At 43.0% G+C, this 26304-nt stretch overlaps 1 protein-coding gene across 5 annotated transcripts in view; it reads right to left on the bottom strand.

Moving 5' to 3' along the window:
• LOC101954944 (protein Shroom2) overlaps nt 1-26304 on the bottom strand; it is a 131701-nt gene that overhangs the window by 10768 nt on the left and 94629 nt on the right. For 4 of the 5 annotated variants that reach the window (XM_078035385.1, XM_078035386.1, XM_078035384.1 and 1 more), the window contains 3 exons: nt 3415-4092; nt 1397-1948; nt 88-259 (listed from right to left, as the gene is read on the bottom strand). In XM_078035385.1, the coding sequence (XP_077891511.1) occupies nt 88-259; nt 1397-1948; nt 3415-4092 (1402 nt within the window). Of the gene's footprint in view, nt 1-87; nt 260-1396; nt 1949-3414; nt 4093-20507; nt 20639-26304 lie in introns of those variants that run through there. The other variant, XM_078035388.1, reaches the window with a different exon arrangement.

Raw genomic sequence — 26304 nt, 5'->3', positions numbered from 1 at the left:
TCAGCCTCCAGGGCAAACTGGGCTCCAGATGCCTGCCACCACACCCAGCTTAAAGTATAGTTATATTTTGGAATTCCTCTTTCCTACCTTCTTCACGGACAGGTCATGGTCCAAGTCACTCCCCGAGTACTCCTCAGGCTCCTGCTGCTCCTGCAGGTCCTTCATCTTGATCAGTAGCTCCGCCTTGGGGGCTGATGTGCTGTAATAGGTGGAATTGGTGGCCAGAGACACGGAGGCAGGCACACTTGGCTCTTCCTTCCTGGGTAAGGAGGTCAGAACTTCAATTAACTGCAACCAGATGTACAGACATGTCCCTGGGTTGTGACAAATAAAAGTGGGCACTGACAGAAAGACACCAGCCAGGGAGATGAGGTAGCCAAAGAGGAGGAAAAAAGGTAGTGATGAGGTTAAAACTAAAACAAAACTCCTCACCAAATAGATACTTAGTCTATGGAACACAGTTGGTTTTTTCTTTCCTTTTTTTTTTTCTGTGTGTGTGTGTGTGTGAGTGTGAGTGATTTTATATATATATATATATATATATATATATATGAAAGAGAGAGAGAGAGAATACGCATGTATGCGCGTGTACTTACACACATGCTTCTTGGTACCAGGAACTAAACCCAGGGTCTTACACATGCTAGCTTTTACTATGGAGCTACACCCTGAGCCCCTAGTAAACTGGAATGCTTTAAAAAAAAAAAAAATCTCTAAGGAATGAAAGAGCTGTTCAGTATCCATCCCATCCTCTGCCAAGAAGCAATTGCGATGTGCTTCAGAAAGATAGAAAGTCAGACACACAGACAGCATACAAGTTAAACAGAAAAAAATAGTTGATAGGTCAATAGAAGATAGGAATAAAGGGAGAGAGAGAGAGAGACAGAAGACAAACAGATGGACAGATGGCCTCTCATTCTAAGGCAGGGTTTCTCAGCCTCAGCACTAAGGGCCTGTGGGTTGACAGCAGCATGCCTGGTCTCTTCTCACTAGATGACAGGAGCACTCCCCTCTCCAGTATGATAGCCAAACATGTCTCCAGAGATTGCCAAGTGCCCTCTGGGGCACACAATGGCCTCTACTGAGAATCTGTCTTAGGGGAAAGGAGACCTGTGCTCATTGTCATGTCATGCCAGCCGCAAGCCAAGGACCTCAGCTGCTGCAGCTTGTATTATCATGCCTATGCCAGGCCCCAAAGTCACCACGCCCAGGGAGAGTGCTTTAAACTTCTGCCTTTTCTACTGGGATGCTCTCCAAAGTGCTAAGCAATGGAAACCATTATGAAAATCTGTGCCCCAAAGACTGGAATCACAAGCAGATGTGGCCCTCCTCCCTTTTTAAGCCAAAGAAGCTCTGGGCAGAATCATGCACCCGCTGGAAAGTGACATGCACTCACTTCTCCTCCGTGGTTCTGGGAGAGGGGATCTTGGGGAGCAGCTTCCTCCGCTGCTGTGCTTCCTCTAGGAGATGTTCATCTTTGGGGAATATGCCCTCCATTAGGTCCATGGTGGTTTTGATCTTCACGCTGGGATCCAGGATATCAGCCAGGGATTTGTCCTTTCCCACAATCTCCCTGGCCAGCTCCTCCGACTTCAGGTCTTCCATGGTCTTCTCTTTAGTCTTCATGTAGCTGAGCCCAGGAGGGGAGGCACAGACATTCTTTGCAGGTGGTATGGGGGTGCTGGAGGGCTGGGGCTCCAGAGAATGGGCTTTGTGTGGGGCCTCAGTCTCAGCACCATGGCGGGTATACACGCAGAAGCGGGAGTAGCACTGTTCGGATGTGCTCAGGGTCTTGATCTGATCTCTCTCCAGACCACTGGGCAGCACAGGCAGCTCAGCTGGGCGCGCCAGGCTCTGGCGGCTCTCCTTCTCAGGCTGGCTCTCCGAGTGCACGATTTTGATGGGCACCATCTTCACAGTGGTGTTGTTGTCCATCACCCGCTCGATTCTGGAAAGAGAAGAGTTGTCCTCTGAAATCCTTGCAATAGATGGATTCCAACCCAGGACTCAGACTGGTGGGTCCCTTCCTAACAGGGAACCTGATTAAGATCCCTGATCAACCACCCACCTGTAAGGAGCTGCCAGATCATACGTCCTAGATAAGACAGAGGTGGTTGAGAGGTTTTCCCCATCTGATTCCTCGTGGGGTCTCTAGACCCTGAACAGTCTAATTAAAACTGTCAGCCACACACCTATAGGCATTTGAGGGGATCTTCTGGGGTTTGTTGAGGAATATGAGGTCTGTTTAATGTTCATTTGTTTTTATTCCAATGACAGTGCAAACTTTAATAAGCCCTGCTCGGTTAAACTTATAGCAAATAGGCATTTTTTCACAGAATCATTATGAGTGCTTCAGGTCAGGGTTTCTCAGTGCAGGTTGGCACACACCTGCTTGAGAATGTCCTCAGGGCCCCTTGGAGTCCGCACTGGGCACTTCCGCCCATGGTCCCACTTCAAAGATTCCACAAGTGCATTCCACCCTCCACCGAACACCTCAGGCTACCTTTTGCATAGATTTTCAAATGACTGTGATGATCATCTCAGCAATAAACAGTGAACTTGCTACCCAACAAGGGGCACACTTTCCTTAAAATAGCGGGTGGGGAGGTGGGAAGGGCCTGGTAAAAGGAGCCAGGGAGGCTCCAACAGCACCCAAAGAGAGAGAATGGGAAGAAGACTCCTGGCCAACACCACAGGGCCTCACCCAGGACAACAAATGCTTGCTGCTCTCAGAGGTACCGAGCTGGGCCATGTTCATGGAGACTGTGCCCAAAAGGCTAAAAAGAACACTCTGGGGAAAGAGAGCCATCTACTGGTGCCAGGAGGAAAAAAAACCTAGCCAAACTTCTCTCTCTCTCTCTCTCTCTCTCTCTCTATTTATCTATCTATCTATCTATTATGTGGTGCTGAGGATTGAGCCCAGGGTCTCACACCTGTGAGACAAGTGCTCTACCACTGAGCTATAGCCCCAGCCTACGTTGCTTAGCTTTTTACCATTTAAAAAAAGGGCAGAAAAAAAGTGAGTATGTTTATTTGCTTATTTACTCTTGAGTACAGAAGATGATACATAGGCCCTTGAGACAAGGGCTCTAACCACTGAGCTATATCCCCAGCTAAGTACTGTATGTGCAAGAAAAATACATCCCTAGCCAGCAAATACCTGTGGGTGACATAGATATAAATGCATTCTGCTCAGGTGAAGAGAATGGCTCTTCTCATTGGAAAAGAGCAGCCCCCTGAATTAAAATTCCAAGTAATTTCCCTCCAACAGTTATTTCCCAGGACCAACTTTAAATCCAGTGTCTTAAGCTACTGTAAGGCACCAGTTGCAAAGCACCTGGGAAGGAGTCACTGAAACCAGCACCTATAGGAGAAACAGGATGAACACATGCTACCACCACCACAGGACAATACCTTGTTGAATTCTCATCTTGGATGAGCAGGGGGGGTTTGTCTGTCAGCTTCTGGGGGGCGAACTGAGGCGAGGGGGAGCGAGAGGTCTCCATGGTGGTTGCCTGTAGGTGCTGGAACCTGGAAGGGGGCAGTGCTTCTGGCCGAGGATGGGACGTGTCCTCATTCACATGCTGGATGTCACACTCATGGGTGGTAGCCTTTGGGGTGTCTTGAGGCTGGGTACTGCTGAACACAGAGGGGCTATGGGAGAGGGGCTGGTGGGTCACACACGCCTCCAGGGACACAGGGGATGGCGCTGGGATGGGCCTGCCAGGGGCAGCCGGCTGAGCGTCTGCAGGTGCACTGTACTTCCTGGGCTCGCGCTTGGGCGGTGGAGGCCTCTGCGGGGCTGGCCTCTTGGGGAGTGCTGCTGTGCTCACTGGCCACGAATCCTCTCCCTGAGCATGTGGGGACGAAGGGGTTCCCTGGGACAGAGGTCCTGAGTCTTCCCGTGTGTTCTCTTCTGAGTACCTATAATCGCGGGGTAGAGTCCCTGCTCGGCCCCGGCCCTCCTGGGGCAGCTCTGAGGCTTCCCAAGTGTGGGATGATTCAGACAATGTGAACGGGGTCTGTGGGTTCTGATCTGGTGGGTCCTGTGGTGCTCCTGGGCTCACTGCCAGACCCTGGGCATCTGCTTGCCTAGAGGAAGAATGCAAAAGAATAAGTCAAGAATTCCAATTAGCACTCTCTCTGCATGCACCTGAAACCCTTGACAATCCCCTTCAACCACTTTAAGGAGTTAAATCCACATATGCTTTCTCATACCTCATCCCCAGAAGACAACATGAGGCTGTATGTTGGTGTGGTATACCATAGAACACGAGGCATCAGGACGCATGAGCACACACACCAACTGCACTTTTTCAATAAAAAATGACATGGAAGTTTTAGAAAACCAAGTTTTCTATATGAAAATTCTCAGCTCTGTTCAGAACTATGTACTTCAACTTATATTTTTATGTGGCTTTACGGGAACCTGTAATATACACAGGGGAAGACCTTTCTCAGATGGGCTGCCAATCAATTCACTCAAAAAACCTTTAAAACCAGTCATGCGTTATGATAAATGAGAAAAACAAAGGCAATTTTCTTTAGAAACAACCATGTCTCATGAATCTTTCGTGTCACATGAACACAGGTGTTTACACACATATACATACATAAAACATGCGTCACACACACACACAGAGGCAGACTTCATATGCATGCTTACATGTTTATCAGTCCGTCGCTGAAGCTTACAACTGTCAAATGTGCAACAAGTGAGCCGGCCCTACCTTTGCCCACACATTCCTTCCTTCCATCCAAGAGTAATAAAACAGACCTCAGATTTAAGGAAGTAGCTTTTTCCATTTAAAACAAAATGACTTGAGGGCTGGCATGTAGCTCAGCAGTCCATCACTTGCCCATGGGAAAGGCAGGCCCTGGGTCTGATCCCTAGCATCACTCAATAAAAGGACCTCTGAGTAGTTAAGGAGACCCAAACTAGGGCAGCAGACAGACACCCAATAGAGAGGCCTCAGTATCAATAAGAGACATAGCTCTGTAGTATAGCTTAAGTTCTGGTATTGTATTCTGGTATTTTCTTGCTAAGGATTGCTTTAGCTATTCTGGTCTCTTATTTTTCCAAATAAATTTCAAGATTGCTGTTTCTATTTCGACAAAGAATGTCATTGGGATTTTAATAGGAATTGCATTAAATCTGTTTTACGATTTTGGTAGTATGACCATTTTGACAATATTCTGCCTATCCAGGAGCATGGGAGATCTTTCCATCTTCCGAGGTTTTCCTCAATTTCTTTCCTTAGTGTTCCATAGTTTTCATTGCAGAGGTCTTTCACCTCTTTTGTTAGATTGATTCCCAGTTTTTTTTTTTTTTGAGGCTATTGTCAATGGAGTAGTTTTCCTAATTTCTCTTTCAGTGGATTCAACACTGAATTATAGGAATGCATTTGATTTATGGGTGTTGATTTTATATCCTGCTACTTTGCTGAATTCATTTATTAGTTCTAGAAGTTTTCTGGTGGGATTTTTTGGATCTTCTAAATATAGAATCATGTCATCAGCAAACAGTGATAGTTTGGGTTCTTCTTTATCTATTTGTAACCCCTTAATTTCTTTCTTTTGTCTAATTGCTCTGGCTAGAGTTTCAAGGATGATGTTGAATAGAAGTGGTAAAAGAGGACATCCTTGTCTTGTTCCTGTTTTTAGCAGGAATGCTTTCAATTTTTTCTCCATTTAGAATGATGCTGGCCTTGGGTTTAGCATATATAGCTTTTACCATGTTGAGGTATGTTCCTACTATCTTTAGTTTTTCTAGTGTTTTGAACATGAAGGTGTGCTAAATTTTGTCAAGTGCTTTTTCTGCATCTATTGAGATGATCATATGATTCTTGTTTTTAGGTCTATTAATATGATAAATTATGTTTATTGATTCCCATATGTTGAACCAACCCTGCATCCCTGGGATGAATCCCACTCGATCATGGTGCATCATCTTTTTAATATGTTTTTGTGTGCGATTTGCCAGAATTTTATTGAGAATTTTTGCATCTATGTTCATCAGGGATATTGGTCTGAATTTTTCTTTCCTTGATATGTCTTTGTCTGGTTTTGGTATCAGGGTGATATTAGCCTCATAGAATGAGTTTGGAAGGGTTCCCTCCTTTTCTATTTCATGGAATACTTTGAGGAGTATTGATGTTAATTCTTTTTTGAGTCTTGTAGAACTCGGCTGAGAATCCATCTGGTCCTGGGCTTTTCTTGTTTGGTAGGCTTTTGATGGCATTTTCTATTTCTTTTTTTTTTTTTTTTTAAGATTACTTTTATTTTATTTTTTTAAAGAGAGAGTGAGAGAGAGAGAGAGAGAGATAGAGAGAATTTTTAATATTTATTTTTTAGTTCTCGGCGGACACAACATCTTTGTTGGTATGTGGTGCTAAGGATCGAACCCGGGCCGCACACATGCCAGACGAGCGCGCTACCGCTTGAGCCACATCCCCAGCCCGGCATTTTCTATTTCATTACTTGAAATTGATCTGTTTAAATCATGTTTGACCTCTTCATTCAGTTTGGGTAGGTCATATGTCTCTAGAAATTTGTACAGATTATAGTAACTAAAACAACAATGGTATTGGCACCAAAATAGACTTGTAGACCAATGGTACAGAATAGAGGACACAGAGACTAACTCACATAAGTACAGTTATCTAATACTAGACAAAGTTGCCAAAAACATTTACTGGAGAAAAGATAGCCTATTCAACAATTGGTGCTGGCAAAATTGAAAATCCATATGTAGCAAAATTAAATTAAACCTTTATCTCTCATCCTGCACAAAAATCAACTAGGCACTAGAATAGAGACACTGAAGCTAATGGAAGAAAAAATAGGCCCAAATCTTCACCATGTCAACCTAGGATCTGACGTCCTAAACAGGAAAGACTCCCAAAGCTCAAGAAGTAAAATCAAGAATCAATAAATAGGATGGATTCAAATTAAAAGCTTCTTCTCAGCAAAGGAAACAATTAATAATGTGAAGAGAGAGCCTACAGATTGGGAGAAAATCTTTACCACACGCACCTCCAATAAAGCATTAATCTCTAGGATATATAAAGAACTCAAAAAAATTTAACACCAAAAAAAAAAAAAAAACCCAAACCAATCAATAAATGGGCTAAGGAACTGAACAGATACTTCACAGAAGAAGAAATACAATTATCAACATATATATGAAAAGGTAATTTTTCTAGTAATTAGAGAAATGCAAATCAAAACTACTCTTAAGATTTCATCTTACTCCTGGCAGAATGGCACTCATTGTTGAGAGCCACAGCCTAAGGGGCCCCAGCAAACTTCCAGCTGCCAGCTGATGATTGGCTCACAGCGGCCCCAGAAAACTTCTAGCTGCCAACTGATTGGCTCCTCTGTGGTGATGCTCATTGGGCTGTTTCCCCGCCCTTTCAGACCATGGAGCTGCTCATTGGGGGACTTTTTTGGCTCCGCCCACACGACCCAGCCAATAGGCATCAAGAGCAGGAGGAGGGGAGGAAGTTGAGAGGCTTGTGGGAAGCCGGTGGTGGCAGTTGGGCTCTGAAGGTTTTTCCTGAGGAGCTGTGTGGTGTGGCGTGTGTGTTCTAAAAATAAAGTTTGTTTCTTTTGACAAGTGGCTCCCGAATTGTGCCCAGCCACACTGTGGCAACTCATCAAGAATACAGGCAACAATAAATGTTGGTGAGGATGTGGTGAAAAAGGTACACTCAAACATTGCTGGTGGGAATGCAAATTAGTGCAACCACTATGGAAAGCAGTATGGAGATTCCTCAGAAAACTGGGAATGGAACCACCATCTGACCCAGCCATCCCACTCTTTGGTTTATATCCAGAGGTCTTAAAATCACCATATTATAGTGACACAGCCACATCAATGTTTATAGCAGCTCAATTAACAATAGTTGGACAATGGAACCAACCTACGTGTCCCTCAATAGATGAATGGATAAAGAAAATGTGGTATATATACTCAATGGAACATTACTCATCTTTAAAGAAGAGTGAAATTATTTGCCAGTAAATGGTTGGAATTGGAGAATATCATGCTAAATGAAATAAGCTAATCCCACAAAACCAAAGGCTGAATGTTTTCTCTAATACATGGATGCTAATTCATAATAGGGCAGGGGGTACTAGGGAAAAATAGTGTTACCTTAGATTAGGTAGAAGGAAGTGATGGGAGGGGAAGGAAGGGGATGTGGGGATAGGAAAGACAGTAGAATGAAACAGACATTATTACTGTATGCATATGTGTGACTACATGACCAATGATTCTGCAACATGTACACTATGAAAAAATGAGAAATTTTATCCCATCTATGTATGATATATGAAAGTACATAAATGCATTCTACTATCAGGTAAAAGATCTAGTTAAAGCAAAAAAAAAAAAAAAAAAAAAAGAGAGAGAGAGAGACACAACCTATTTACTAATAAACAGTGGAAACCTTCACCAGACCCAGTGCAAAGGAGTTTCACTCCAGGGCTGGCCTTAAGGCCCAGAAGATGCACCTACTTCTGAACCATGTCTTGGAGCAATCTGGACATGATATGTGGTAATCTGGGTGCTACAGATGGCATGTGCAGTACTGGAATCCAGAGCCCTGTTGATGCCGGTACTGCAATGTCCTAGGTGAGGGAAAAGGGTCCCTACCAGGGTTAACAGATGTTCTAAAGAAAAAAATGTACCATAGACCAGTGCCCTCCTGCTCCCCTGTATCACCACAAGCTCAGAAGGAGCTGGACCCTACTACTCCAAAGTCAGGGCTAAAGTTCTCAAAATCTTGAGAAGGGCAGAAGAGCTTAAATCCCACTGAACCTTGAAAGAGGGCATGAATGTTCTGATGCAACACAGCAACCGAACTTAGAGCTTAAGAAAGTATCAACCCAACTCGAAAGTTTGATTTTTAACTGTATTAGCTTGACACTCACGGAAACTTCTAATTTAAAGTTTTATCAAAAAAAAAAAATTTGGATACCACAATAAACGGCTTAGAGAACAATAACCAGTTTAGCACCTGTCTGGTTATAAAATAGGATGACATTTGATGCTGTCAAATTGAAGATGCATTCCAAGAGGTGCAACTCATGGGTCAGGTCTCCTGGTTTCATTTCAATATTTCACTTCATTTTTAAAAGCTGAGGTGTATGTCAATTTTTCTTATTAAAACTCCTAAAATCTAGCATCCATAGGCCCATCTAAAAGCACCTGGTATCTGTTATTTAATAAATAGCCACCATATCACATAAAAGGAAAATTAAATGAGCTGCAATTTTTGCCCCAAATCTACATGCCTTTGGCTACCCGGAAGCATAATGATTTTAAAAAGGAGCTCTACTTACAAAGCCATCTCTTACTGCTAACCTCTGATCAGGCTGGGGTGCTCTGCAATCCACCCAGAAATGGCAGAGAATTCACCTGCCAAAGGTAAACTCACTTGCTGGGGACAAAGTCCCTTTGAGAAGGGAATAATGACTCAGAGCAAAAGATCCACTAAAAACGTTCCACAGCCTCCTCCCTGCCTTACTAAGGGACATCCTGTGCGGGAGTTGAGTGCTCTGTTCTCTAGGGGAGTGGTGTGAGCTACAGCAGCCCTTCAATTCTAGAAGCCTAGCACGTGGTACTCCACCTTGACGTTTTTTATTTAGGTAGGCACGATAACCTCAGGGCCTTTTGTTCCCCACCTTCCCCTTTTTTCTTGATTCTGACAAACCTGCAAACTCTAAGCTATAAAAGCACTAACTGGTTTTAATTGTCCTAGTTAAGAAACCAGGCAATCAGGTCATGGTGACAAATATGAAAAAAAAAGGACAAAAAATCCCCCAGGAATTTAGGGATCCAAGAGACAACTTAGTAGATAATGAGCATTTGTATGTAGGGGGTGCATCTGTGTCGTATGAGTGTAGTCATATGTATGGAGCGTGTGTGTGCCCGTGCTAGTATGTCACATACGGGTGCCTATCGTTCTGTAGGTTGTGTGTATGTGGGTGTGTGTAACACATTCACGTCTGTGTTATATATGTGTATCTCTGGACCTGCTATCAACATTTAGTTTATTTTAAAATACGTTTATTTTTTTTTTTGTACTTTCTACAATAAAGTAAATAGTGATAGCAGGTCAACAAAAAAAAAAAAAAGCAGGACAATAAGATGACTTAGGGACTCTGAGTTGCATACAGAAGAATGACCCTGGAGCAGAGAGGTAAGCCACACAAAGGAACATTTCAAAGGCAGTTGAATTCCAGAGTCCTGGCAATTGATATTCATGCTAGGCTGGCTCTTCCTTCTCATGCAAAACATGCTAATGACATGTTACCAAGGAGAGAGCTGCAGTCAGTTCTGAGAGGGAAGAAGGTTGGCAGCCTCCAGGCAGCAGAGATTCCAGGGACCTGCCACTGGAACTTGGGATCTCACTGCAAGGGCCTCACTGTTGAACAGGCAGGCGCTGGATGCTCTAGAACAGAACCACAAAGCCAAACAAAAGTAATCTGAAGAGACCGAGCATAAGGGAAAGATTGCTTTCCGTGCCTAGTATTCCGACACACTGTCATAGGGCAGAGGGAAAAGCTCAAACGCTCTTGAAATCCCATCAACATCACTATTATTCAGACGGATGGTTTTTGCTCCTGCTATAGAGACGGCCAGCCCCATGTCTAGTTGTGAGGTTTCCATATAGCAGAGGTAACTGTTTTTATTTCCAGACTCCATCTGCTCGCCACATGCTCTGAAAATAAGTCGGGGTAAAGAAGGCAGATGCACTCCCAGGACCTTAACTCATGACCTACTACTAAATAAAAGTATGGTACATGTCCTTCCTACCCCTGCCCCTCTCTCCTGAACAATCCTACCAACTACAGAAACCAGGTGCTCATAAAATCCAGGGTGCCTTTGCCAAGTCTCTAAGATACATTAAATTTGGGGATCACCACAAAAGGACAGAGGTATGCATATCTCTGGGCTTTTACCCTGTTACCTGTTAAAAGCAGGGTCTGCTCTTCCCCAAACACAGCACAACCCCTCAAGGCCTCCAACCTGGGAAGGGCATCCCGAGGCGGGCCAAGGCAGCCTGTTGAGGCATACTAACACTGGTTGTGGGTGTCAGTAAACGTGGTATTGTAAAATATAAACTTGATCAGAAATCACAGAGAACTTATCAACCCTTTAGACTAGTGGGATGTGTCAGGGACTGCCAGGCAGGTCCTCTGGTGCTAAAGAGCAACAATGCCACTGGCCCTTTGGATGGGTGTGTCAGGCAGCTGAAAAGGTAGGACACCCACACCACTCCATGAACATGTCTCCCAGATGAGCCCCTGGGGTTTCCACCGTCCTTCCCACATCCCGACTTGTTCTTACACACACACAACTCCTTGGTGAAGTATGGGTAGAAGGCTCTTCTACCAACACAGTGCCCCATAAATCCCAAATGAGTGGGAAAAGGAGATAGTGGGGGAAGGCACCAGAGCCCAAGAGAGGCAGCCCACTAAGCTATCAATCAATGAGGAGACGAACATTTAAATGCCATGAGCACCCAAGAATAATGGGCATCGGCCACTTTACCACAGGACTTCCCAGAGCACACACAGCCGTGAGGCAGGGGCTGCCTGAGCTCGGTATACCCAGGTTTCCAGGCATGAAACAATATAGGCTGAGTATCTGTTATTTGAAATGCTTGGTACCATAAGTGTTTGGGATTTTGGAATACTTGCATATACATAATAAGACATCTTAGGGCTAGTATGCAAGTCTAAACACAAAATTCACTTATGTTTTCTATAAAACTTATGTACACAGCCTATGTTAGTCGGCTTTTCATAACTGTGACAAAATACCTGACAAAAACAACTGAGGAGAAAAGATTTATTCTGGCTCATACTTTCAGTCCAAGGTTAACTGGCTCCAAGACAAAAGGGTGTGGCAGGAGGGAAGCTACTCAGCTCATGGCAGCAGGAAGTAGAGAGGGACAAGATAAGCCCTTCCAGCATACCCCTGCCCCAGTGACCTACTTCCTCCAACTAGGTCCTGCCTCCCAATAGTCTATTCATCTATCCATGGGTGAATCCAGCGATGGATTTGATGTATTCACCCACTCATGAGGTCAGAGCCCTCGTGATCCAACAGTTTCACCTTTGAACACTGGTATATTCCCTAACAGATGAGCTTCTGGGAGACACTCCAGATCCAAGCCATTACAGAGCTCAAAGATAATTTTATATAACCATTTTTAATGTGCCTGAATTTGACTCTGACCGTCACAGTGTGGCGTGAGGTCGAGTGCAAGCTTTTTCCACTTGTGGCATCTTGTCAGTATTAAGACATTTCAGATTTTGGACGACTTCAGACTTGGGGTTAGAGATGATCAACCTGTATTTACCGAATGAACAGATGGACTGATAATGACAAAGGAGAGAGCTGTTTCCGCAAGTTCTGCTCAAACTCATGTGTCTTGTAGAATGAGCTTCTGAGAGAACATAAGCCCTGAATCACCATTAACTCACTTGATTCTTTACTACAACATCTATGCCACAGCCTCCTTCTCTATGTCGGCCCCAAGCAGGTTCTCTTTTCCAAGATCCCAAAGCCACATGGGAAAAGCAATTACTTGAGAAAAATCAGATGAATTTTATTTCTTCAATGTCTTCACAGATGGATAAAAGGATTTGCAGCTTCCCCGGGGTATTATTTTTGCTTGCAGGGTCGGGAATGCCAAACAGTAATGAAGTTGAATTAGACAGACTGATAAGTAATTTGTGGTTTGGCAGAGGCAATGGGGGCAGGGACAGCAGACGAAGAGAGAAATTCCAATCGCAGATGATCCAAAAGCAAATTAACAGGTACTGACTTCTTGAGGGATTACCAATCAGTAATAAAGATTTCCTAGGCTTGGAAGATTTTTTCCCCAGTGGTGCTAGTGAGTAAACCCAGGAATACACTACCAGAGCCCCATCCCAGGCCTTTTATTTTGAGACAGGGTCTTGCTAAGTTGCCTAGGTCCTGAACTTGTTATCCTCCTGCCTCAGTCTTTCAAGTAACTGGGATTACAGGAATGTGCCATAAAGTCCAACTTAGATTTTTTTTGTTGTTGTTGTTAGTACTAGTGGTGATGGTGGGGTTTTGGTTTTTCTATCCCCCCCGCCATTTGGAGCAGGGGTTGGTTTGGGAATAAACCCAGGGGCACTCTATCACTGAGCTGCATCCCCAGCTTTTTTTTTGGGGGGGGGGCGGCTGCTGGGGATTGAACCCAGGACCTTGTGCATGCAAGGCAAGCACTCTATTAACTGAGCTTCATCCCTAGCACCCCCAGCCCTTTTTTTATTTTGAGACACTAAGTTGCCCAGTTTGGTCTTGAACTTACTATCCTCCTGCCTCAGCCTTCCAAATCACTGGGATTAGGATTATAGGTGTAGGCCACTGTACCAGTTTAGATTTGGAAATTACAATTTGTGACTAACTGCTCAAATATATCACTGTGACCATACTTTTAGACACACGTTCTGAGAATCCGTTCCAAGGTGCTTCTTCTTTCTATGGCTGAGAAATCTCCTTCTTGATCCCAAGACTTGACTCAGAGGAGCTGGGCTCTCTCCAAATTTACTCAATCAGAAAGTCAAGTCTGGAGGGAGGGAGGAACAGTGAGGGACAGATGACATTCCCGTGAATCTGTATTTCAAGGCAAGTCTTCTAGGCAATTTGGATGTTGTGCAAGCATTCAGAATCTCTGCTTTATAAAACCTCCTCTCCCAAATTCCTTCTCTCCCACTTTTCTGCCCACCACATTTGGATTTTGAAAGCTCTTTTCCTGATGTCTTAATCCTAGGCTTGGCATACCTCTCTCAAATCTAATCATTATCATCTGCAGAAATGGTTGAGATTTTTGCAAATCATCATCTGCAAAAAAAGTGAGAATGCTCCCAGGAAGCAGGCCAGGGAGGGACCTGTTCACATTCCTCCTCCCAGACCAGCTTCTTGAGCCGTGAGCCAGCCCATCTCTGAAAGGAATTCAAAAGGACTTCAAAAGGCAGTTAGTGGAATTCTACTTGGGTTCACATGAGGATCAACCACTGCTCCCAGAAGCAACTAAAGAGTGACCAGGAAAGTTATAAAATCATAGCTTTAAAACACCAATGCTCAGTGGTGTAACACTTGCCTCACACGTGTGATGCACTGTGTTTGATCCTTAGCACCACATAAAATAAACACATAAAAAGATATTGTGTCCATTTACAACTAGAACAAAACAAAACAAAACAAAACACTAATTGGAGCTAGGTGCAATGGCAAATGCCTATAATCCCAGCAGTTTGGAAGACTAAGGCAGGAGGATCACAAGTTCAAAGCCAGCCTCAGCAACGTAGCGAGGCCCTAAGCAACTTAGTGAAAACCTGTCTCAAAAAATATAAAAAAGGCTGCAGATGTGGTTCAGTTGTTAAGTGCACCTGGGTTCAATCCCCAGAACACCATCCCCCCTCAAAAAAAATAAAGAAAAATAAAGAAAAAGAAAACCACTCATTGTAACCCCCTATCACATAAATAAAGTCTCTTTTGTCCTCTCTCAGCTAGCATTGCCTATATCATTGTCTATATTACTCTCTTGCCTTCTAGACCAGAGGATTAGAAATTTAGAGCCCAGGGCCAAATCCCCACTGCTACTCAATATTATAGATAAGGTTTATTGGAACGTACTGTTCTGGAAGAACTTAGACCAAGTGTATGAGAATCAGCCCAAAGTTCTGTGAGATAAAAGAGAGGCAGAAAGATCTAGGACTACACAGAATGCAATTTACTGGGAGGCTTACCAACAGAATGGTAGTTATGGGCAACAGCAAAACCAGTTGGATCCTTGCAATTAGGGTCAGAAAGAGGGATATATTTATGGGTTAGGGCAAAAGCAAACTCATCTTTTTATTTTTTTTATTTCTTAGTTTTTGGCAGACACAACATCTTTGTTTGTATGTGGTGCTGAGGATCGAACCCGGGCCGCACACATGCCAGGTGAGCGCGCTACCGCTTGAGCCACATCCTCAGCTCCTCACCTTGACTGGAATGTACCTTATCTTATTGCTAATATCTTAGGCTACTATGAAAGAGTCAGATACATCCCAGAGCCAGGGTCCAGGCAGACATAAAGCCCCACATGCTATTCTAATGCTTTGGGTATTTATGGTATGTGGGGGAACTACACAGGGAAACTGACAGTGCAATCGCAGCAGCGATGATTCAAAATGGCTGCAGTCAGGACAAGCTGAATCCCTATGTTATGGTTTGGGTCTGGAATGTACCCCAAGTTCATGTGTTGAAGGCTTGGTCCACAATGAAGCAATATCCAGAGGTGAAAATTTAGAGAAGTGACTGGATCATATGGCTCTGGCCTCATCAGAGGATTAAACTATTGACAAGCGAACTATAGGGAAGTGGTGGTAACTGTAGGAAGGTGGGGCATGGTTGGAGGAAATAGGTCACGGGGGAGGGAGTGTCCTTGGAGACTATATCTTGTCCCTGGCTCCTGCCTTGCATGCCAGCTTGCTCTCTTTCTCTACCTCCTGGATGCCATAAGCTGAGTAACTTTCCTCCCCAATACTCTTCTGCCATGATATTGTGCCTCATTTCAGGCCCAGAAAAATGGAGCTTCCGACCAGCGATAGAAACTTCTGAAAGTGTGAGGTAAAATAAATCTTTCTTCCTGTAAGTTGTTGATGTCAGGTATTTTGGTCATAGCAATAAACAGCTGATTAACACATCCTGCAGACCTCTTGTAATTTAACATGACATTTGCCCCATTACTGCAGAAATCCAACAGATAGACTCAGTTAGGTTTACTTGCCTATTAAGGGCAATTACAAATAATTACATTTTCCCATAAAATGATATCTATAACAAAAATATTAACTGGAATTAAGAATCTCCTTTCTCTTTAAAATGTGTTTATAGTAACATAGCCACTGCCTGTTTTGTTTACATGTATTTACACACTCCGTATGAGCAAATATTTTGAGCTACCTTACCCAGGGAAAATAAACACACAACATGAGCATCAAAATGAACATAAAAAATATTCAGTGAAAACCATTCTAATGTAAACAAAAAACAGAAAGGCACATGGGAAAATGGTCAAAAAAGAAGAACATAGACTATATGCAGGGACCATAGTTGGGCCTCAGTTGAGACCGCGGGTCTCCTGCCAGAGCAAACAGGGACACGTGAAGACAAAGCTGGTCACTTCTAAACTCTTCAGCAGAGACAATTCACTGTCAACTCCCCTTACATGGTGCAAGCATAAAAGAGAAAGTGTGGCTCTCTTCAAATGAGCACTCCAACCCATGTACAAGGACCCTCAAAGTTTCCCAAACTAAAGTAACTTGCCCAATAATCTGTGCTAGAATTCAGACATTCATCTTCTGACTTCGGCTTTTCCTTCTACAACATATTTATCTGAAACCCTGGTTTCTTTTCTTCCTGAGCACCCTTTTCTTCTTTGCAAAGCACTGGATATTATTTCAGAGGAAGGTCTACGCCTACTAGAGAATACACACTGGCAGAGGCCTGGGTGGCTTCACTGTCTGCCATGAGACCAGCAACAGTAATGCATAATTACTAGAAGCTGTGGCCACCAAAAGACAGAGCTAGCTGCACAAAGCCACCAGGTGCAAGGGCCATGATAGGAAAATTCAGCGCACTTCTTTACTAGAAAACAAAACTAGTGTTGGCCAATCATAAATGTTTGAAAAGCACACACCATGCTGCACTTGCTCAGATGTATTTATGACCTAAATGACAATGATCAAGAAAGGCCTACCCTCAATAGGAAAATGAACATGAGTGTGAATAGTCACACACGTGTGCACACACACACACACATACAAATAAAAATTACTAATACATTAAAAGTTTGACTTTGCTAGTCAATGAAGAATTGTTTGTTAAAAATGAAATAATGTTTCTGCCTAATAAGCCACAGGATTTTTAGATGTCTAATATTAACAAAGTTGTAGGAGAAACAGGACTTCCTACATTGTTACTGACTGACGCCTATACCATAAGCACACTTTATAGACAGCAACCAGCTCCTAAATGCCTGCACCACCATGCACAGCTGTCCATATATATTCTTAATAAAAAGGTTTTAATTAGTAAAACAGATTTTTTAAAAGGAATACTATTAAAAACTCTACCACAGCATAGAAAGCTATATGCTTAGATGAGCGCAAACCCTGGCTCTCAAAAACATACATTGAGCTTACAAAACAAGGGGCAAATTTAAATTCTGGGCATTCTATTGGTAAAAGATATTAAAATCTACTTAGAGTCTATATACCATCTGCATCAATTCAGAGAAAATCACTTGCTTCATGTGTCTTCCTTCTATCCAAATCACATGTGACCCCAAATTCTGAAAAACCTCACATCTCAGATTACTATTCAGCTAAACCATATTTAGAAATAGATTATTTACTCAATAGCATTCAATTATTTCCTGCATGTGATTAAATATATAAATTTAATTACTATAGAAAAATGTCTCTCTGCAGTACTTATATGCATGTATACATAATACGTATATATCTATACACATACACATATGCAGGAATGTGAATAAATGTTAAACATCTTCCTAGAATATCTAGCTATTCCCCCCTTTAATGGCCTCCAAATACATTTAAAGGCCCACTGGCTAGATTTTCTAACAAAATAATTAAATATCAAATTTCTTGCAAGTCATGCCCAGGAAAACCTCACCTGTGAGTCGATCTTATGAGTCTTTGCCAGAGAACACCCAAGGAAGTTTAACTGCCTTCAACAAGGGTCTGTTGCCAGAAAATTGAGTCTGCTAACAGGGGCTAAATTTACTTGCACACAGGTATCAATGATATTATGCCTATGTGTATGTGTCGTATTTATATGTTCCATTCACATGAATGATGACGGCCAATGAGCAAAAGCAATGTAACCATGTGGCTGTATATATATATAACTTTAAGGTGAATTTAGATCTCTGACTTATCTTCTTAAGAATAAAAAAACTCTATGGCCGAAAAGGGCCTTAGAAATACTTTAATCCAAGTTTCTTGTTTTGTAGAAGAAGAAACTGAGGGTCAGAAAGCTCAAGCAATTTGCAAGTTCTACCAAGGCAAGCTGAGCCACACTCAGGTTCCAAGTCTGTCAGCCGAGTTGGTGGTCTCTGTACTACCCCCTATCCCCAAAGTGAAGTTCCTTCTCACTGTAATGTCAGCACACTGGGTAAGGAATGAGAAAGCTAATAAAACAATAGCTTTGGTATCTTGTATCCATTCTTTATTGAAGCCATGATTACCCCTGTGACCTTTTCTCATGAGTTAGCAGGAACCACCTGATTGAAAATGAGCCACCCTGCACCCAGAGCTCTCCACAGCCAGCTGAGAGAATCCAATCCCCAGAAGCAACCCCCAGTTTGCTTCATCATAAATGAACTTGGTACCCACATTCTAAGACCCAAGATATACAGGTGAAAGGCACTATGAACATCATTTAAAAAGGACTTTGCAAAGATTTGCAGTAATCATTAAGTAACTCTTGGATCTCTTCAGACATCCAGGGATGGCTACAAGTCTCCCAGAAATGACCTGGCTGCTGAGCTGCTCTAGGAGAGCCAGTTAGAGAAAATCAATGTCCAAGGGCAGGGGAAGGATGGGTGAATAAGGGTGGACACAAAACTCCAGTTTGCTTCTACTAATTTATAACTGGGGTTCTTATATTTATTTATATTTGTGTATATGTTTGGTATATACATACATGTGTATATATATGCATATATTTGTGTATGTACATATGAATTAAATGTAGTCAAAAGCCATGCAAACATATTTCCAAAGGTAACATAAATTACTACTGTTCCCAAAGTCCAAAATCCAAAGCAGATTTTGGAGGAGTAGTCAGCCCATGCAAAACAATAGCAGTTAGCACACATTTACTAGGGCCATTCGTCACTTAAGCTGGGCAACAGAAGCCACCTGCCACCTAATGGTTAACACACCCGCAGGACTATTCCTAGCACCCTTAGAAAAAGAATGCTTTTGTGTGTGCCTGTATGAATAAGAATTCCCTTGCAAAGTTTTTCCTTAATGTATGTATGCCACAGAGAAAGTATAAATTAGATATGTCCCTTTTCCTGCGATCAATGCAATACTTTCCTGCAACAAAATCATCTAAAATACTTGTAGAACATGCCTCAAAGGTTCTATTTTTCAAGGAAAATATACAATCATTCATCAAATCTGTGACAAATCTTCGATTTTTCTTATGAACATGTTAAAATATTATTTTTCATTCATTCATTTTACAAATCTTAAGATAGTCCACAGGCAGCAGGCTGTTTGTAAATGTTTCCACATAGGTTTCTGAAAACCTCTCTTCAAGCTCCTTTTCCTTTTTTACTTCTCCACTCGCACAATCACTAAACATGCATTTCAAAATGACATCTACTCCCATGAGTGAGTAGATGCAGATGCAGACAGAGCGTGCGCATGTGTGTGTACATACATATCTATGCAGCAATTTCCCTGTGAAAATGGCATCCCCTTCCACACACAAAAGCTCCTGTCAGAGCAGTAAAGGCAATTCAACCACTAGAAATACAGCCCCAAATAACAATGTGTTTCTTTTGTCACAACATAAAAGGCAAAATAAACCAAAAAAAACCACCCAGTCCATGCACAGAAACAGCCTTAAAGAAATGGCATGCCTCTACATTGTCACAATCACACCAAAGAGCAAAGTGCAAGAGCTGGAAAATGCTAAGAATTAATAGTGATCCCATTTACTCCACGTAAATTTTTTCACTGCCATCAGCCTGCACCTTGTAGATGTCTCCACAGAGCATTTCTCATGAACAAACATGCACACCTCCTTTCACCGTTTTTCCCCCTTCATTAGGATGTGACTGACTCACCATTTTCTTTCAATGTCCACACTCAATGCCTGAGGAGTGAGAATGCTTGGTTCTTACTGCTATTAAAAAAGAAATGGCAAGGCAGACAGGTCTTCATATGATGCTCGCACCTTCGAGCCAGCCCCCTTGGGTCACCCATCTGCAGAACTCACACGGAGCAAAGGTCCCACATACCAAGGGCTTCTGGTCCCATCAATAGGGACAATAGTGCTGTGGCTTCCAATTCCAATATGTGTTTAGCCAACTGTGAAAACCAAAGCTGCAAAAAAACTGCATGTATCCACAGGCTTACATGCAGCACAGCAAACGTGCCTGCGCACACACGTGCCCGTTTGCAGAACTCCTGCTAGAATCTGCACCCTGATTTGCATTATTTTTCATCTTCAGAAGGAACAATAAACAATAAGAATGTTTACAGATCTTGCCAGATCTTACCCACGCCATTGTGAGCTGACAAACAACCTGCCCTTCAAGATAGCAGAACAAAAGAGCCACTGGGAACTACAAGCCCCTAACAAATAGCATGAGCATTTTTAAACCAGCCCCCTCTGGGATGAGATGCCCCACGATGTAGTCCCTCACCTGCTCCTTGTGCTTGCTGCAGTGGATCGGAGATCACACAGTCTGTGAAGACAGTAACCTGCTTCGGGGACCGGCACACCGCCTCTGCCACCGCAGCCCTTGCATCTCACTGCTGACAGCACGGAAGAGCCTCAAAGCCATGCTGGCAACAGCTGCAGCGTCAGCCCGCTGCTTTATGATGGACAAGTTCACGCAGGCTCCGGCAACTCGCACCTCCACCACTGAGCAACTTCTGGCCTCCGGGAATGCTCCCCATACTTCAAGGCTTAAGCCCCAAAAGGTTTTTCCTTTTAAACCCCAAAAGACTTGAAGGGTCTCTCTTTTTTTAAATATTTAAAATAGGAGAAATACAGAAAAGCCTACTGCAAATTAACCAAACTATGTTATGTGCATGTCCAAGTATAATTTTAAATATTTTAGTAGTCTTGATAATCATACAACACGTATAATACGTGGTTCACCTCTATAACTATAATGAAGTTAAAGACCACACTCAGTAGACTACTTCACATTTTGGATATTCTTGAGTTGATTACACACTCATTAGGAATGTAATCCATCAACCAATCAACCAAGTGTTCCGGAAGTTTGACTGTGGGCTAGGCACTCAGGAAAGAAGACAAAGCAGTCATGCTGACCCCGACTCACCCAATTCATCACTTCACAATGATCTGTATTTAAAGTCCCTGTGCCCCACCTCCACTCCTAGCATGGCCCAAGACCTCAGTGCCACAGGCCCCATGCAGGAAGCAGCTGCCCCACTGCTGCTCCTAAGATCCCTTTCCCACTCAGAGAATCTTTACCTTCCAAGTCCTGAGCTCAGCCATCAGGATGGACTTTCTTCTTCCAATCTGTTTCCATCTACCAATTCCCTCATTCACAGCAATTAATCAGACTCCTATTCAGTTCACCAAACAGCACATGCTACTTTTCAGTCTCTAATGATTTATTGCTATTTTTGTAAAAGTAACTTTTTTTTTTTTTTAATCAACACCTACTGGATCTTGAGCACTGCACTGATCCATTTATGATACATCCATTAAGCATTTAAGCAGTCTGCAAGAAAGGCTGCCATGGACTTCCCTATCTTCCAGGAGAAGCTTGGGCAGCCTGAGTACAATGAGGATTTAAACTTAATTTGGAGTTTCAGCCTCAAAGCTTATATTCTTTCCAATATTTTTCATCTCTACCTATTATTTGACCAACTACATGTTCCTGCCACCAAGAGAGGGTGCCATCTAAGGTTCCCCAGGCTGTCTTCATATCCCAAACAAATGTGCAATGTATATTGTGAGTCAACACACATAATAGGAACCCAAAAAGTACCTGGCAGCTGATGATTATATTAACTTCTCAAAAGGTGTGTCCCTAATACAGATGCTTTTCAACTTTGAATAGGATTATGTCCCAATAAACTCACTGTAAGTGGAAAATATCTTACGTTGCAAGTGCCACCGAGTAGTACGCCTCATCACCCAAGCATCCTAGCTTAGCAACATACACACTGTAGACTTGGCTGCTTCCCCTCGAGGGGCTGATGGAGCTGTGGCTGGCTGCCCGCCCCCTCAAGAGAGGACCATAGAGCACACCACAGCCTAGGAAAAGATCGAAATTTACAACTGGAAGCAAGGTTTCTGCTTACTGAGCTTTGCTTTTGCATCATTATCTGTACTTAGAAATGGGGTAAGTCAAAATGCTTTATGAAAATTATGATTTTAAACAAACAGTTCATTTTCAAATGGTTGAAGATTTATTCAGAAAAACTGACAATAGGAGAGTTTCTATATCTCATATCTAATTTCCCCTATTACTAAATCTGACATTAGTATGGTGTGTTTGCTATTATCTGGATGTTGAATGTCTACAAAGACTCATATGTTGAAGATTTGGTCCCCAGGATGAGACTACGGGGAACCTTTAAAAGTGGGGCCTAGTGGGAGGAAATTAGGTCATTGAGGACATGCCCTTAAAGGGAATATGGAAGCCTGGCTTGCTTCATTCCTTTCTTTCTCTCTCTCTCTCTCTCTCTCTCTCTCTCTCTCTCTCTCTCTCTCTCTCTCTCTCTCTCATCTCTCTCTTGCCTACTGGCCATTGAGGCAGGTAGTTTTGCTCCACCACACACCACCACACCATTCTTACCACAGGCCCGAAAGCAATGGAATCATTTGATCATGATGTAGAACCCCCCAAAACTATAATCCGAAATAAACCTTTTGTCGTTATAAGTTAATTATTTCAGGTATTTTGGTATAATGATGGAAAGCTGACTAACAGTTTATCACAATTAATGAACCAATACGAGTGTGTTAATATTAACTCAAGGCCACATTATTCAAATTTTCTTTCTACTTAATGTTCTTTTTCCTGTCCTGGGATCCCATCCAGGCACCACACTGCATTTAGTTATCATGTCTCCTTAGGATCATTTTACCGTAACACTGCTATGAACTGAAAGTCCATATCCCACCCCACCCCCACAATGCAAGGTTAAAACACTAACTTCCAAGGCAATGAAGCTAGGAGGTAGGGCCTTTGTAAGGTTGTGAGAATGAAGTCCTGACAAATGGGATTAGTACCTTTTATAAAAGAGCCTGGAGAGCTTCCTTGGCATTTCCACCACGTGAGGAAACAGGGGAAAGATGTCCATGTATGAACCAGAAAGTGAGCCCTCACCAGACACCAAATCTGCTACTCCCTTGATCTTGGACTTCTCAGTTGCCAAAACTTAAGAAATTAATGTTTGGTTTATAAGCCACCAATCTACTTTTTATAGCAGCCTGAGTAGAATAAGACAGATGACAATTTAGAGGATGATTGTTCAGGCATCTGTAACCTGTTCCCCAACTGGGAACTGTTTGTTTTTTTTCTTTTTTATGATTAGACTTGGGTTGAGTCCTATTGTCATATATGATATTACGGGTACATGCTGTCAGCAGGTCTTATCTCTGCTGACATCAACCTTGATTACCCAGTGGAGTTCGTAAACATCAGCCTTCTCCACTGTAACTTATTCTTTCCACCCGCTTTTCATAATGTATTTGGAAGGAGGGTGCTCTTTCTGAAGGCATGGGGAATTGTATTCCACCTTCTTGAGGGTGGAGTTTCTACAGAAATTGTGTGATATTTCTCTGCATGACAGATTTGTCTATTTTCCATGTATTAATTCATTCAATCAATTCTGTATGTACTATGGGCTCATGGATTCACTTTATGCATTATGTTATACTCACTACTACTTTATTTTGTTGCTTAAGTTGTTCCAGCTTTGGTCACTGTTGGCTTGTGTGTCCCTTTGGCATACCCTGTTATGGTGCTTGGGTTTATTTGCATGTGTTTGAGCATGTCCTTCCTTTCTGGCTCCACAGACTGCTGACGGGTGGGCTCATCCTCTCTATTCTCTGCCCCAGCCCTGGAGGCAGCTCTGGTCTTTTCTACCGGACACCAAACTCTGGGTGTTGACTATGTAAGAATGGTTTCAGGGGAGGAGGTGTAGTACTGGGGATTGAACCCAGGAGCACTCTGTCACTGAGCTGCTATACTCTCAGTCCTTTTTATTTTTTGAGACAGGATCTTGTTAACTTGCTCAAGCTGTCCTAGAACTTATGACCCTCTTTAGTAGACTCTTGAGTACCTGGGATTACATGCATGTACCACCACACCTGACTAGGAATGCATTCTTAAAAGAGATCCCCTAAGAATCATTTCTAAAGAGAAGGCACTTTTACAATATCCATGTTTATAATTTAGGGTGTCCATATATCCACGTTTCTTAGAGTGAGACCTAATAATGTAGGCTTACAAGGGGCTCAGATCTTTGCAGAGACTGTGTAGTATTAATACCATTAAGACATTCAGCCAGGCATATTGGCACAGCCTTATAATTTCAGCTACTTGGGAGGCTAAGGTAGGAGGATTCCAAGTTTGAGACTAGCCTGGGCAACTTAGCCAAAACCTGGTTCAAGACAAAATTATAAATAGATAGCTCAGGTGCGGTGGCACATGCCTGTAATCCCAGTGGCTTGGGAGACTGAAGGAGGATCATGAGTTCGAAGCTAGTCTCAGCAAAAGTGAGGTGTTCAACAACTCAGTGAGACCCTGTCTCTAAATACAAAGTAGGGCTGGGGATGTGGCTCAGTGATCAAGTGCCCCTGAGTTCAATCCCCAGTACCCAAGAACTAAATAAATAAATGGACTTTAAAATCATAAATCTTTGCAATAAACCACATAAAAATGTGCTTTTAAAAAGAAAAATTCCCCCAAAAAGGAACCAAGTTACCACCTAGCACCTCCACATTCCAAAATAACTGGCCCTCCTCACTTCTCCAACAGTCTTAGGGAAGCCTTGTACCTTACCTTTTCAAGTCATTTCCCATGAACTGAGCAGCAAGCCTGGCCCTTGTGGTCCAAGGACAATCTTCCCTAACCCATCTATGCTGACACAAACACGGCAGAGCATCCCAAAGGAACCTGCACTGCACTGACAGCTCCATGCATTCTCATGCTGCAAACACACAAAACCTCCTGTACTCGGGTGGATGAAGCAAACTTCCCCAAATTAAACCACCACACCAGAGGTTAGGAAAAGGTGATGATATCATGCTGTGAAGCCTCTTTGAAAACATCCATACACACTTCTATACACACTAGAAGCACACTCATTAGGACCATCTCTTCTGCGCCTGGACTAAATTCTCCATGACTGACAAACCTTTGCCGTGGAGGGACATGGCCAGATAGGAAATACATTCAGCTTTGGGCACCTTATCTGTTGCAAGAACTCAGCCCTGCTGATACAGTGAGAAAGCAGTCACAGCAGTCTATGAGCAAGTGGGCTGCATGCCAATAAATCTGTATTTACAAAACGAAGCAATTGGCCAAGTTCGGCCTGTGGGCCATAGGCTGCCGACCCTTGGCTGAACCAAAGGTTGCACAAGCCTTTCTTCTGTTGCATCATCTGCATACCTGCTTCCCCAGAACTCAAAATCAGGGTGTTGAAAGATGTTTTCCCATAATTTTCTACGCAAAGGAGAAAGTCGTTTGGCTTCCACATTCACCTCTTCTTCTAAGTGAATCTTACCCAGATCCTTCAACCTTGTATGGTCCCACAGCGTTCCACTGGATGCCATGCAAAGATTTGAGTGTGCCATAGGAGAGAGAGGATCATTAACATCATATACCATGAGACCCATCCTCCTCCTGATTTAGAAGGTGGTCCAAGGTGGGATGTGAGATGCAGCCTGGGATTTGCTTACTAGAGGGGAAACAGAAGAGAAACTAGAGGGAGAGGACCCCATATGAGAACCAGCTTGAGAAGATACACTGCAGCTTGGAGATGTTCTATCTAAAGATCTAGAACTCTGCTGTTCCCAAGTTCCTAACGTGGGCCTGGTGAGAGATAAAGCAATATGTAAAAGAGAACCAGGAGGCAGGATGACTCAGAAATCCAGGCGGACCTGAAGACAGGTGGCCAGGCGAGTTCCACAAGCCCAAACCCACGTCTCTGACTGACTCATAGAGCTTAGATGTTTCCCTCATCTTGGTTCCTGCATTAGGAAAGCGGGGTAGAAAACTGGGAAAGTGAAGAGAAAGACCTTGTGACTGTTGGGTATTAGTGATAGTGTGGATACTGTGCCCAGCTAAGGGACAAATGGAGGCTGAAATCCTGCCAAGTTCCTCTTAGCAGGCTGATAAGGAAGACAACCAAGGACTTGAAATGGCTGCTTCCACACCAAAAGGATGGCGCTAGAAGTCACACCAGGAATATGCATTTCTGAGAGCCCAAACATTCATCATCTGT

The sequence above is a fragment of the Ictidomys tridecemlineatus genome, chromosome Y (genome assembly GCF_052094955.1).
Source record: "Ictidomys tridecemlineatus isolate mIctTri1 chromosome Y, mIctTri1.hap1, whole genome shotgun sequence".
NCBI classification, from domain to species: domain Eukaryota; kingdom Metazoa; phylum Chordata; class Mammalia; order Rodentia; family Sciuridae; genus Ictidomys; species Ictidomys tridecemlineatus.
Note: the sequence above shows the minus strand (reverse complement) of the source record. Positions and strands in the feature narration are given on the sequence as shown.